The sequence below is a fragment of the Eleginops maclovinus genome, chromosome 15 (assembly GCF_036324505.1).
Source record: "Eleginops maclovinus isolate JMC-PN-2008 ecotype Puerto Natales chromosome 15, JC_Emac_rtc_rv5, whole genome shotgun sequence".
NCBI classification, from domain to species: domain Eukaryota; kingdom Metazoa; phylum Chordata; class Actinopteri; order Perciformes; family Eleginopidae; genus Eleginops; species Eleginops maclovinus.
In genome coordinates this window covers 8,495,663-8,509,827 of record NC_086363.1, presented here as the reverse complement: position 1 = coordinate 8,509,827, position 14,165 = coordinate 8,495,663, and the positions used below count along the sequence as shown (strand labels likewise).

General features: G+C 39.8%; 1 protein-coding gene across 3 annotated transcripts in view; it reads right to left on the bottom strand.

Moving 5' to 3' along the window:
* The window catches only part of grm1a (glutamate receptor, metabotropic 1a), a 29,464-nt gene that overhangs the window by 12,863 nt on the left and 2,436 nt on the right, over positions 1-14,165 (bottom strand). For all 3 annotated transcript variants that reach the window (XM_063901755.1, XM_063901756.1, XM_063901758.1), the window contains exon 3: positions 12,297-12,546. In XM_063901755.1, coding sequence (XP_063757825.1) covers positions 12,297-12,546 — 250 coding nt within the window. The remainder of the gene's footprint in view (positions 1-12,296; positions 12,547-14,165) is intronic.

The following is a 14,165-nucleotide window of genomic DNA, read 5'->3' as shown; positions in this document are numbered from 1 at the left end:
GGTATATCTATCCTCAGGCAAAAAAAACATTTCAATTTCAACACACATTAGATATTATCGTATAAAACAAGCCTGGAAATAGAACAACTCATCCAGAAATGGTTCAAATGTGTACAACTGACCCTGATAGCGTCGCTCTGATTTTACACATTTGGAGGTAGACATTAAGTGGACAAGGCTGGCTTTTTTTTTTCTTACAGCTAACAGAACTGACATTCAATTCCCAACCCTCTCTCTTAAAACCAACCAAACACATTTTCCTAAACTCGCCTCTCTATTTAAGTTGCCAGATCTGCCTGCCTCTGCCTCGCTAATGCTGCTGCTGCTGCTTCCATGTTGCTGCTGTTCGCCTGCCCCACCACTACCACAGCATCCACCCCAGCTTCCACCTGTAGGCTCGCGGGATAGTTATATATATATAATCACTCAATGTTCTATGTGAATCTGTGGAGTGATGAGGCCCGAGCCGAGAGGTCAAACTCAAACTATATGCTGCTTCTAATAAACATATCAAGTAATCACGTGAGCTGTCTGCCTGAATGATGCTAAGCTAACAAAGGTATGTATGGTCTAAAGCTAGAATCCATTGAATTATACAAGTATACGGTGTGCAACATTTACTGTTGAGATGAGAACAGTGTTGGGTAATGGTGAGAAGAAGAAAAAGTACAGCAATATTGGATCATAAAATAATGTCCTATTGTTTGGGTAAGAATATCAGTCTGTTGTGTATCCTAAAACATTTGCTGTATATTTAAAAGAAACGAATCAACTGAGTAATCCTTTCTCTCTCCTAATTGAGTTTAGAGTCAGAAACACGTGAATGTCATTGGTGCCAGTCACATTTTCTTAATTCGCTCCGAGTGAATACTGTCTCTACATCCTGCTCTCTTTCACCACTTGCAGTGCAGATGGATTCGCAAACGCACGCCACTGTATCTGTAGCTGCATTTAAAAGGGTCTATTCAATACAATTTAGTGTGGAACATATTTGCTCTAACAGAACAGTGGAAAACAGATTGGGTTTTTAGATAAAGAGAGAGAAGGGGGGGAAGTGCTGCTCAACACTCCACATGGATAATGCATGAGGCACTGAAGACATGCTTGACTGTTTCTCGCAGTAGAGTTTGTGATGAAGTAAAATGACATTCTCTCTTCTCGCTCTCCTCTCTCAGGATTGCGGCTTCTGGCAGAACACCAAACAGCTCATCAAAACGCTCGGCCATCAGAGAGACGCTTAATGGGACAAAATCTGATTTAATGTCACCTCAATGTTCTGCTGCTTCACACTGCATACTGGAAGGCCAAATATTACATAACCTGAGTCTGACAGGGCAGGCTTAAACACCTGTTTAAGCAGACTAAGGAGTCAATGCTGTTCAACTTCCTTATCAGCTTTACTGAAGACAGAAAAGTGTATAGGTTGAAATATCAAACAGTGAATACCTTAAATACAGCTATAAATATTTAGGAAGGATGAGGAAGTGACACAGGACAAAATGCTGAATTAGAGCTTCTATTGGCAATGATAAAAATGATCACAAATGCAACACTAAGCCTTTGAGTTCTTATATTTAACAAACAATCCTCATATCTAAATCTCAAAATAGGTCATTTGTCATTGCAATAGTGGGTTTATTTTGAAGATTTGTATTTTTTTGTACTTTTTATATTCCTCTTGATTGTGGAAAACAGTATTTTGATCTCTCTGTCTGTACACACAAACGGAAATATTGACAATAAAATTGACTTTGACTTTGAGGCCATTGCAAAGGCTATTCATTTGGCGTAATTCTGATCTGGCAACACAAACGATAAAAGATTAAAAGGAAAGATTTTTTTGAGTGATGAACATCAAAGACCCTTTTGCTTGTCCTGACAATCCTGACAGGTTACTCATTTGAATGTCACTTTTACCCTCAACTTCCCAAATAAATTAAATGATTAATTGAAGTCAGAACGTGTCTCTGCAAGTAGAGTCAGCAGGATGCTATTCCTTTGACGCCATACGTCTAATAATGTGCTGTACGCATTCTGATGATTTACGAGACGTGATGATGTGTGGCATTGTTTAGAGGCGCACAGCTGGATAATTTATAGAGTAGTATACAACAGTGGGAGACTGAGAGCTCCCCTGACATTCCCAGATGATCTAGTTCCAGTTTGATAGCACATTTGTATATTTATGAAGCCATGAATTAATTGGCAGGGCAGAGATTTAATCACATGCGCTGTTTCCCCTGGAGGACGACAGGAAGAGTTACTTTAAAAAAGAGGAACAGGATGATAGGGGAGTCAAGAGTTTCCTAATTGCTGTATTCGTTTGTTCAAACAAAAGTTTCTGTAGGTAATGGAAAAACGTTTAATCTGTCTGGCATTCAGAAAACGCTAGAATGTCAACCCGGTCTAATTACTAGAATTAAGCATTACAATTAAAATCGCCTTCAGATTAGGAAAACACACACTTCATTTACTATCATTACAGTTTCTCTTTGGTGGAGGAAACATTTTAAGCTCCAGGATTGTTTGTGATACTTACATTTATTAGATGTTTTAAAGTCTCAGGACATAACTTTGATTTTAATTTGTAGTGTAATACAACTTGGGCTATTTGAAAATGAACATTTGATGTAAATCTTTTGAAATATTGATGCATATACTGTACATCTTGTTTCTCTTGAAGATTGCTCTAACAAGGCGGATTCCGAGATATTTTTTTTCTGTGAACTACAGGTGACTATGGGATTCCACCAGCCTCAACTCAATAAATCAAACAGCCTTTATACTTCGTAGGGTTCAAAGATCAAATCCTGGACAAATCATTTTCCCTAGAAGGAGCAACGTTATTGTTATGTTTACTGACACACATTATAAGAATCTATCATATGCTGGAAGATGAGCACATGTTTTTGAACACAGCTGCCAGGTAAAGTGAAGTAACCATACAGTATTTCCTTCAGAAAGGTAGTAGAGAGAGCAGATATAAAAAGAGCATACCATTAAATACTCAAATAATTAAACTTTACAACAAAAAGTACTTAAGTAAATGTTTTAGCTGTTTTCCACCACTGCTCTCTTTAATTTCCAACAACGGGAGCTCTTAGGGGTATTCTTTGTTTTGTGTTCTACATTTATCTCTATGATGATCCCACAGCATTCTTAATTAATTAGAAACTGCTCTGGCAAAGGAAGAAATATTCATACAGGGGTTTCTCTCCTCGGCTCAACTCTAAAGCTCGAGCTCCAAAAGCCCTCTCTGCCTTTATCCCTTCCTCCCTACTCTCCCATTCTCCTACATTTCTCCTTTTCTGAGACTCTGTGGAGTTAAAATAGGAGTGCTGGCGGCTTGTGAGCTAGATGGCGGCAGCAGCACGACTCTCTTGAGGTGACACAGAGGACCCTGGGTGAGCCGGGGAGCCTTTGAAAGCCCATCCAAGTTGCTTTTTACTAATTCATCATGCCCCAGTTTGAGTTGGGGGATCAGTCTCCTCTATATTGACAGGGAACACTGCTGGGAGAAAATCCTTTTTCCTTCTCATTACCAGGGGACATTAATTCACCAGTAAAACCCTCGTCAAGCTCTGCATCAAATTCCAGCAGTAGCAGGGATTGTAAGATGAAAAGATCTTATTATTAGTTGGTCAAGTTATTTCAAAACCATTACATAAGGGTAGTTGGAACACTGCTGCTCCAAGACTCCTACGTTTTTTTTTACATCCATCCAAAGTCCTTTTTGGCATTTCGGTTGCTCTTTATTGCAAATATTATAACTACTCATGAACCATTTTTAAAATCCCGCTAAGAAGAGGGTATAGGGTATAAAGGATGTAAAACATGTAATGGTGTCACATTTTGTCCTGCATTATGTCAAGAGTGCACACACGCGAACAAAGAGAGACCAAAAAAGGAAAGCTCCTCCTACAACTGCAAGAGGTACAGTAATTATAAAAAATATTAGCAAAATAAAAACTGTAGCCTAACCAAGAGATTGTATGTGTACCAATGGGAGATGCCAGGTTGTTGTGTCAGTTACATTTGCTTGCCTTGGATCTGAAAGGTCTAAAACTATGCGTCATTCAACTATTTCTGACCTTGCAAAATTCAGGTTGTGGTGCGCCTCTCCTTTTCCTTTGTATGCTGCTGAACCCACCTGGGTTTAATGTGCACACTATTAATTAAATTATAACATAATCAAAAACCACAAGATATAAGGTATCTTCAAACGGCTTGTTCTGTTCACCAACTGCATTAAATATTAGGTTGGTAAGATTTATAATAGCATAACGGATATAATCAATACACATGTTAGAAGTTGATGGGCTTCTGCATGCAAAATTACTATTAATTCATTGTTGATTGATTTGATCTGATTCGTTTTCTTTCAGTTGGTTTTATTCAAAGAGTTATTTTGCAATATTCAGTTGCTTTATGGTTCAAATGTGTTGCAGCTTTAATCACTATTCTCTTTATGTATGCATGTAACATTCATACTCTTTGGCCAGATATATGTTGTCCAAACAAAGAAGCATTTCAGCTTCTGCAAATCAGGATGTGACAGCTATGTCCAGATGCAACGCAAGTGTGCTATTTTTGATCACTCCAATGTCATTCAGCCATCTCCTCGCACCAGGGAACACAAGGCATCAATTGGAAACCAAGAGATGTCCTTGATAATATGGGCTGCTTTCAATTAACATCAGAGGCGTGTTATAAATATTCAGATGCTGCTTATTGTCTTTCCTTGCTTAGAATAACACAAACAGATGCAATCACGAATCCTGTTGCCACTATACTTTCCAGAGCCACATGTGTGTATGAGTAACATTAGCAGCCATGCCCCTTTTACATGAGTGTCCTTATCTCATAATTACAATCTTTCTCGCTGATGTTTCTGGGAGGATTTTTTCAGATGTCAGCCATATTTCCCAAGAAGGGACCATTGTGTTTGTAGCCATGCTGACAGACTGAGTGACAGATCTGCAGTGAGACGATCACACTGGCTCCATCATGAGCCCAAACAAAATCTCCATGGTGACTGCAGAAGGAGCAGCACAAGCCTTTTATTCTGGTGGTACAGTACATCTTGCCCTGGTAATAAAAATGATCTTGCACATGATTCCTGCATGAAATGTCCCACTAAACTCTCACTAAACTTACATAAATATTGTGCAAAAGGACAGAATAATGTTGCACAGAGAGAATGATGTTAAGACGGAGGCTTGGCGTACGACATTTCACTTCTGCTTTTTTGTTTCAGTCGCAGCTCACCCCAGCATCCCTTTCTCTCTGGCTCTCTGAGTCCTTACATTTATAAGTAATGAATCAGTCGCTATTGTGTTCTCACTGAAAGCCTACCGAAATAAATATTTTTTCTGTGGAGTGAGATCAGCAAGAGAGTGAAGCACATTGTAGGGGATCATGCCACACACATCTCAAGATAATCCTAGAAAGGGGAAGAGAAAACTGGAGATGATTAGAAAAACCTGCCAGTGCTTTGAGGCTCAAAACAGTCCTGCAGAATGTAAAGTACGAAGGCCATCGCCCTTTATTTTTAAATCTGTCTTGAATTTATCATTAAATATCATTATGTCACTAAATGGAAATCATTTTCTGCATTCAAAAATCTCCTTGATCTTGATATGCAAGCCGTTTTCATAACCTGAATATATCTTTGCAGGTCAGATCCTTCAATCATTTCTAAAAGATAAATTACAAGAAACTAAAAATCTGTCTTAACCCCTTGTACATCCTTAAATCTGGGCGAAAAAGATACTGACTTATTTTGGCACTTTTGGCCAACGCTGTTGCCAGAGATAAGAGAGAATCTCTCTTTGCTCATGCCCTGCTATTTGCCAAATTACTCGAAGTCAATAGGCAGGATTCCACATCCTCTGCGCTCTCCTTCCTGAGATGGGTAGGAGATGAAAGCCTTAGAGATGACAGGAAAAAAGAAGCTAACTGTGTTGCACCACAACTCCCCCTTCTCTCTCTCCGGCGCCCTAAACGTTTCATTTATTCAAGCTCAGAGCAAAACGTGGATCTGCTTGTTACAGAAAATCGAATAGGACAGCCAAATACAGAAATGCATGTGACACACACAATATGGGGTCACAGCTTTCTTTGCACCTCAGCACAGTCTCAAAAGACACAGTCATACCCTGCTAATGACTTGTGCCAAGCCATTACAGAGGCAGAACATCCACATTTCTGTGTCAGTGTCCATTTTGTCAGGAATATAAAAGAAAACAAATGGCAAACATTCAAAATGGGACCTGGACCAAAACTGTGTGTGTAAGACAAGGGCAGAAATGGGCGTTACATGTGGAAAAGCAGCTTATGCAAATGATGTTTAGTAATAACACCATTCAAGTAGCATTAGAATGAGAGAGAAAATGAATGCCGCTAATTGCAAGAGAGCGAGCTCTTGGGCAAATGGGTAGGTGGGTTCACGTGCTGCCACTCAGAAACTAGGCTGGATGCTGGGGAACAGGCAGAGAAGGAGTGATAACAAAATACATTATAGATATGTTTCTAGCTCTCAAAGCTCTCAAACATTAAATGGAAATGTCTTCATATTAGGAGTAGGTGGAAATTCAGTTAGGATTCGGAGATTTACTGTAATGCTTAGTTTAGAGGAGTTTAATGAAACACACACCATGTTAGATCCTTTCCGAGACACCATTCCTTCCTGTCAGTTCACAGAACAGAAAAACCTGTTTATGAAACATTCTTTTTTAGCAATTTTCTTTAAGTAAAAAAAAAGGCTGTGTTTCAACTTCACTTATTTGCGTGCATGACTGCAACAACAACATATTATGCTGCCTTTTTGGAAGGAATCAGCACATTTTGAGTGTTTCATCCGTCTTCAAAAGACTATAGCTGCAACTTACAAATATGTGTAAATAAAATGTGTACGCGCAACTGAATCAGCTGTATTCAACCCCAAGTGTCAAAAAAGCATTAGGTTTCAAAACAGATAGAGTACGCATTAAATTGTTGGCAGGCAGAGAGCTTTTCTTAAATCTTATTGGGTACGCCCTCGTCGTCCAATTGTGATTACTGGGCCAAATGTGTATCTGATGTGTGATTCAAGGTACATCTTATTCCTATCAAGTGTCTCTGTGTTATGTAATTTCTTATACAATTAGTTGCAAAACACGAATACATTTGTTTTATAAGGAGGTTCCAAAAGAACACTTAAAAAGGGGTAAATATCTGGGCCTGGATCTTTTATTCTTATAGTGAAAAATGATTTTGGCGACGAGAGAAAATGTATAAATGGAAAAACGTCCTCTTCAAAAAGACACGTTGGCTGCGAGCATTGTTCACAGCTCGCTAACAGGAACATGCCGGTGGTGGATCTGTAATAATAAGGCAGCACCCTCCTGGGAGTAATGCATTGTTCTCTGTGGTTGATTAACTGGCATGGAGGCTGTGGCCATATTACACTATCATGTGCACTCTCTGTAGCACACTGTTCTGTCATCTACGGTTATTTACCATGCTGATCATTTTAGTACTTAATCTGTTGTATATTAATTGGGGGAAAAAATCAATCAGGTTTTGTCAATTTCTGTCTTTACTGGCCATGTCTACATAGAAATGCCGCTTTGGTTGGCATGTTAATCTACAGTATTCAGCAAACAGACAAACCTCCATGGAAGCAACAAGAACCAGCAAATAGGACAGAAGGACAATGTTAGCTATTTTAAGGAAAATTCTAATGTTACAGCTAAAGCCAAGATGCAGGCATTGGATAATATTTTCTACTACTGCCATTTCTCATCTGCCTAAGAAGCTGTTAAGCCTCTTAAAAGTCCTCCTCCCTACTCTTCATAGGGGTTCACCTTAGGAGCTCTCTTAATGGCTAAGGTGCTTTGTGAAAACTGGTTATATGGAATCGAGTCTTGACTGTTATTCTGAGAAAATCTCAGAATTTTGTCACTTGGAGTACTCTATGTACTAGGAAGCATTATGAACACGCCCCATTAAGCTTAATGGGAAGCCACTTCACTCTACAAGTAGTGCGGCTATACTCTAAAGATGCTAGCGTCGTTTTAAGGATAACATGGAATGGAGACTTTATTTCAGTTTCATATATTCTGCTCACGATACATTCACCTGTAGCTGTTGCTTGCTCTTTAAGGACATTAAAAGGATTCCTCCCTGCAGTGGGAATGAGTTCTGAATGATGTCCCAAACTCATTTGGATAAAGCTAAACCAACTTCAAAGAGGATTTGAGAAAGTGATTTTGAGGAATGTTGTGCTTACTCATTTTGGCAAGGTCTGTTTGTCATGCCTCTGCCATTTGCTGAATTGTGTCTTTGATAGTTTATCAAAGGGAAAGCGACACAAAAAAATACATCAACTCCCACAGGCTCCTCTATCAGATGACAACTTCACTAGCCTTTTTACGATGCTTTTAAGAAATGTGTTTCGTCCTCCTTACGTCACACTTTGGCTTTAAATTGGAAATTTCAACAAAACGAGTGTCAAAGCCACATGCTTTGCTGAATTACGTATTCATACCAGACTCCTTATGAGTTTTTTTGTCACGTCTACTGTACGTCTTATCCCTGAAAGACAAGGGTCTTAGAAGTCTTGTTTTATGAGCCTAAGAAGTGGAAGAATTATCAGCCCATTCAGAGGCATGTCCCCTTTTAACTTATCTTAAAATGTAACAATTCAATATTGGGTTTTCATCAGATCAGGGATGATAACATAACACAATTTACTGCCAGCCATGCTTATCCTTATCATCCCCTCTGTGTTTGCCTTCACCTTTTTGTCTTTCATTACATACGTCTTTGCTACATCTCTCATGGTGGCGTCTCTGCCTTAATCTGTGGACAGACCAGCAGGATTTCCTTGCAAAATATTGTAAAATCTACTCCTTTCATCATCAACCAACCTATTTGAGAACTGACTGACTCTCCTTATCACCAGCTAGCTTCCAGCGCAACCAAAAAAATAAAAATCTGTTTTAAATGAGGCTTTATAAATAGATTTTCTGTGCCACCCGCTTTATTATGCCTAAACAGGATATGTTACTCATCTAATACAATCTACTTGTAATGTACTTGAACAAAATAAGACTACGGCCATCATTTGTTCTCGATTGGAATGAAGTGGATAATCTGTTGGGTGTCTCTATTTGTGTGCCAGAGTGTATGCAGGGAATAAATGCTGTCTCTTGTGTGCGTATACATGTTGCAGATTATTGGAGGCAGCTGATTGGCAAAATCATGATTGACATCACAGAGCGAGAAAGACAAGAGCTCTGCTGACTGACAATAGCAGAGTACATGTAAAGTGTTGAAGTGATGCAGAGTAGAGTCTGCAGGTCGGGGATAAAGTGGGTCGAGCTGCCACAGCTGGCCCTCGTCTGAAGAGCAGGTTAGCCGAGCTGCTCAAACAAAAGCCCCAATCCAAAACTCGTGTCTATTTGTAGTTTATTTAGACGGTATTGTGCCTCTGTGGAGTTTTATGATCATATCCACATAAGGACAAACCACAACACTGCCTGCTCTTGGATTTTCCCAAATATTTCTGATGTCTTGCATGCCATTTGTCATGCGGTTTAGTTTGTTTGGGCAGAGTGCTATACAATGGGGAGACAAAAGGTCAAGGAGAAGTATAAACCAATAACTGTCCCACCATCTCAGTGATTTTGATGAAACCTGCTGACTACCCTAAGGCAGTGCAATGATAAAATGAACAATATCCTCAAATGTTGTATTGTAGACACTGCGATGAGGGATGAGCGGGGATGAACTATGTTGTGAGATTTTAAACTATTAATATGATTGGCCTAATGGGGATGCTGTCATTGATATATATAAATAAAAAACAAAGCTTTGAAAGGCATGACTTACAACACTGCCAGTCTGATTAAGGAGATGCTTGGACCTATGACGGGCCTGTCTCATTATGGATTGTAGCCATGTTTTGGGTACTGGTTCATCACTATAAGTGACCCCTTGAACAAACACTTGGAAAATAGATTTGCAGTAATAAAAGCGAGCATGAAAGAACAGTGTGGAAGATGTTCAATGTAAGAACAACAGATTGGCCTGTGTGCCACTTAGATTCATTCACTCTTTGTTTGTCTTTGTCAATCCCTACAACTCTCTGTAGCTCTCTGCGTACACAGGCACACACACACACAGACACAGACACAGACATAGACACACACACACAGACACACACACACACACACACACACACACACACACACACACACACACACACACACACACACACACACACACACACACACACACACACACACACACACACACACACTTCATAAAAGAGGCTTATTTAGAGGTGAAAGCATGAATTAAGAAAGCAAGCTCCCCTTTGATGAGATAATATGCGTCTGACAGCTTCATTCAGTTGATCACTTCATGCCGGGAAACACACACATGGCTTAGCATCTGTGTTGGCCCAGACTTCCTCTCCGTAATTTTTGCAGACTCTGTCTATCTCCTTATCTCTTTCTCTTACTTCTCATCTTTCTTTTCTCTCTCCCTGACCCAGAAGCATTTCTTACGCCCATGGAGACTTCCACAAAAGCTAAAAAAAGACCCACTTTACCGTCTCCTATGGAGGAAAAAAGCTAAAGGAGAGATATGGAAAGGAATGTAACCCTAGAGTGTCATTATAATGGATAATTTAAAAGGCATGTTCTCCATCTGAAAAGAAAGAGTGGTTTACCCTGCCAAGAACTTAAATATGCATAGAATATAACACATACAACATAAACAGAGGCTGGTAAGAGACGCACTTTTCTCCTCTTTATTTCTCCCACTGGGATTTATTACAGGACATAGGAAAGGCTTCCTCAAGGATAATGGTAATGAAAATAAACAAATCCTTCAGCGCCTTCCAAAAGAAGAGTGTTCGTTCGACTGTATAATTGTATGTGTGTAAGTAGAAGTACACACAAGTAAATGCAACAAGGTGTACTAAATGATATATTAGATGCAGTAGTTATTCATCCAGACACTTTTGAGGGTTTCTGCAGTTTTGCTACTGTTAACAGATCCCATGAAAATACCAAAACCAATACAGTGTTAAACCATATCTCTATGCGACATCTTTATACTGCCTGTGGCTCTCAGCCTGAAGCCTAGAGGCTTTTTTTAAATCAGGGAAAGAATAGGTGTAAAACAGCGCACTTGTTGGGGAACAGTTTTTGGCTGCAGATTCATACACATGTAATGCTCAGTGAGTATTTACACGTCTATCTTATTTAAACGTCAACAGGGAAACATCTTAATATAAAAATCTGAAAATTAAAACAAAGCATCTTCAAATATCTTCAGATTATGCTTCTATTTTCAGAAGTCAAGAGCCTATGAGTCTTCATTACTCAATTACCTTTTGCATTCACATCCTTTTAGGAAGAAAAGTAGAGATTGACAACTAGGCGCCAAAAGATAAAGGAACATACAGTCATGACGGAAGCTACTATTCAGTATTTTCTCCCTCACATTTATCCAGTTTGAAGATGATGGCTTGAATTCTGAGCTGCACTCATGCAGTGTTTATCTAATCTCCAACAAACACTGCTTAGCTAGGCTACAAGTCTCAGTCATCCTTAGCCGTCTTATTAACGTACTCCTCTACAACAGACCAATGTCAGAAAACCTCGCCCCTCTCTGAAATGATGGGGGAAAGGTATTGCATGGATGAACTGACAGGAGCATCAAGGTTGTGAATGTCTCGAGGGATATTCAATGGTGTAATGTGCCGCTGTTTAAGGGTGCAAGGCGACTCGGTTTGCCCTTTTGTAATGACTCAGATTCCAGCTACAGCCGCTGTCACTCAACACTGTGAAAAAGAAAATCAAGAAAGAGATGAAAATGCAAAATAAAAAGATTGAGTGAATATCCAAAGAGGAGGCTTTATCACACAAAACAATGTATGATTCTTGACGTCCTCACGTGTACAAGTAACTGTATTGCTGTCTTTTGCTTTGATCACCGGCATTGCCTTTAAAAAGCTAAATAGAGACAGCCTAAAATATAGAGAATAGACTAGAGGCATTGTTTCCTTCTCTAGTGTTGTGTCTGTGAAAGAAATACCAATTATTCATCCCCGGAGAACATTTCTATTCAATGCTATAGGAATGTGGTCTAATACTTCTCGGTTGCCTTGGTGACATGCACATCAGGAAGACAAGACAGCATCTCGCAGCCTTCCAGCCTGTTAACCGATTTCTTGCCATCCACAGAGATGCTGTCAACTGTGAATCAAAAGGTACGAAAAAAAAACAACACATCCATACCTGCCGATGAGGAGGAACTCCCCGAACACCCCCAGCCTCCTCATGGCCATCAGGAGACCTCGGACAGTCATGCCCTCACAGAAGCACACCACCACACGAGCTTTGGGCAGACGTTCCCGTAGTTTCCTCAAAAGGCGATCAAAGTGCTTCTCCCCTGCATTACTGTAAATCTTGTCCGAGTGGGCGATGCACAAGCCTTCCAGAGAGGCCAGCTCCTTAAAGGCCTCCATGCCACTCTCCCCATAGTTTCCTATAGGTGATGAAGAAACAGGATTGTTACAAAACACTGAGAATCCAGATGGAAACCATTCTGTCCATAACTTGATCTTCCTTCTAAAATGTATTTTCATTGTATCCACATTGTGAATATGGATAATACATTGGTAATAGCATCCTCAATAATTGTTAACTCAAAAAAGTCTGCATTATTTCCTGATTGTAAGCGGAAAAAGTGTTTTTGTGACAATAATAACATGCCTTCATTACTAAATGCTTTCAACTTTCTAATTACTTCACTGTTGGAAAATCAATGTCCAACAGTGACATAAAAGCAAACAACCCCCCCCCCCCCACCCCAGTAGTTGTTTTATTGCATCAAATTCTGATCCTCTCGTAATGAGTGTCAGAGATGTCTGGCTTCTGATTGCAATCAAAGCCAAAAGGGGTGAAGATGGCTATCTACGTTTAATTGCACACCATCACAATCAAGAGCCCTGCAAAGCTGTTTTAGTACAAATCTTTTATTTCCATGAAGACTGCAGTGACTACTGTGTCACGATCTGGATTGATAATAAAACCCACAGCTCTTTAGCATGAGAGCTGGATTACACAGACAATCCAATCACTTTTGCATGCTTTGAACATGTGTCTCTGTGTGTGTGTGTGTGTGTGTGTGTGTGTGTGTGTGTGTGTGTGTGTGTGTGTGTGTGTGTGTGTGTGTGTGTGTGTGTGTGTGTGTGTGTGTGTGTGTGTGTGTGTGTGTGTGCGTGCGCGTGTGTTAGTAAAGTACCTCAATCCATAGAAATCTGAAAACATGTGTTATGCAATTGCCTTATTGAGAGTACGGGTTCCTTGGGGCCTCCATGCTGTGTCCCTTAATATGGGTGATGAAGACCGAATACTCCATCTGTGTGTGGCATGGCTTTATGGAGTAGTAAAGACCATAGCTGAAATAGGCATCACAGTAATGCATTCACTATGGCACACAACGGGCGCCTGTGTTGGTTTTCCAATAGTACTTTGAGGAAATGTTGGCTCATTTCATTTGTGACTGGAAATATGGGTATCCAATTATTTTGCTTTTTCCATTCAGGCTGTGAGACAGGTGGGTGTGGGTGCATTAGTTGACAGCACATTTGACAATGACTACCAAAACCCTGCTTTTTGTATTCCCACTCGATTAATGATAATCAGGAAAGGTCATTTATACAATTTCACAGCCCTAGCTGTTGCTAAGGGAACGCGCTGCATTTGTAACTTGTCTACAGTGGTAGAAGGAGAAAACTCATGGGCTAAAGCCAGTCGTGAACACTATTTCAGAGATGGAGCAAAACAAACAAGTGGCTTTACATATGACTCGTCAAAGGTCAGAGTAAGGTTGTATCACACAAATTAGAATGTGAAGTCTCAGTCAGAAACTGAGCTCCAAACTCCTCTGTTGTCTCTTAGAAAATTGAAGCTATAGTGCAATGATTTGTATTAACAGTGTGTGCATTTAAAAGAACACAACACAATTTAAAGTGAAGCTCACACATTTGTACTGCAAATTTTTTTGAAAGTATTTTACTTTTATCCCTCACACTGAAAGCATTTAAGTAAACCATGTTGCTTGTCCCAGAGGGCAAGCCTAGGCACCACGTGCATGTTGAA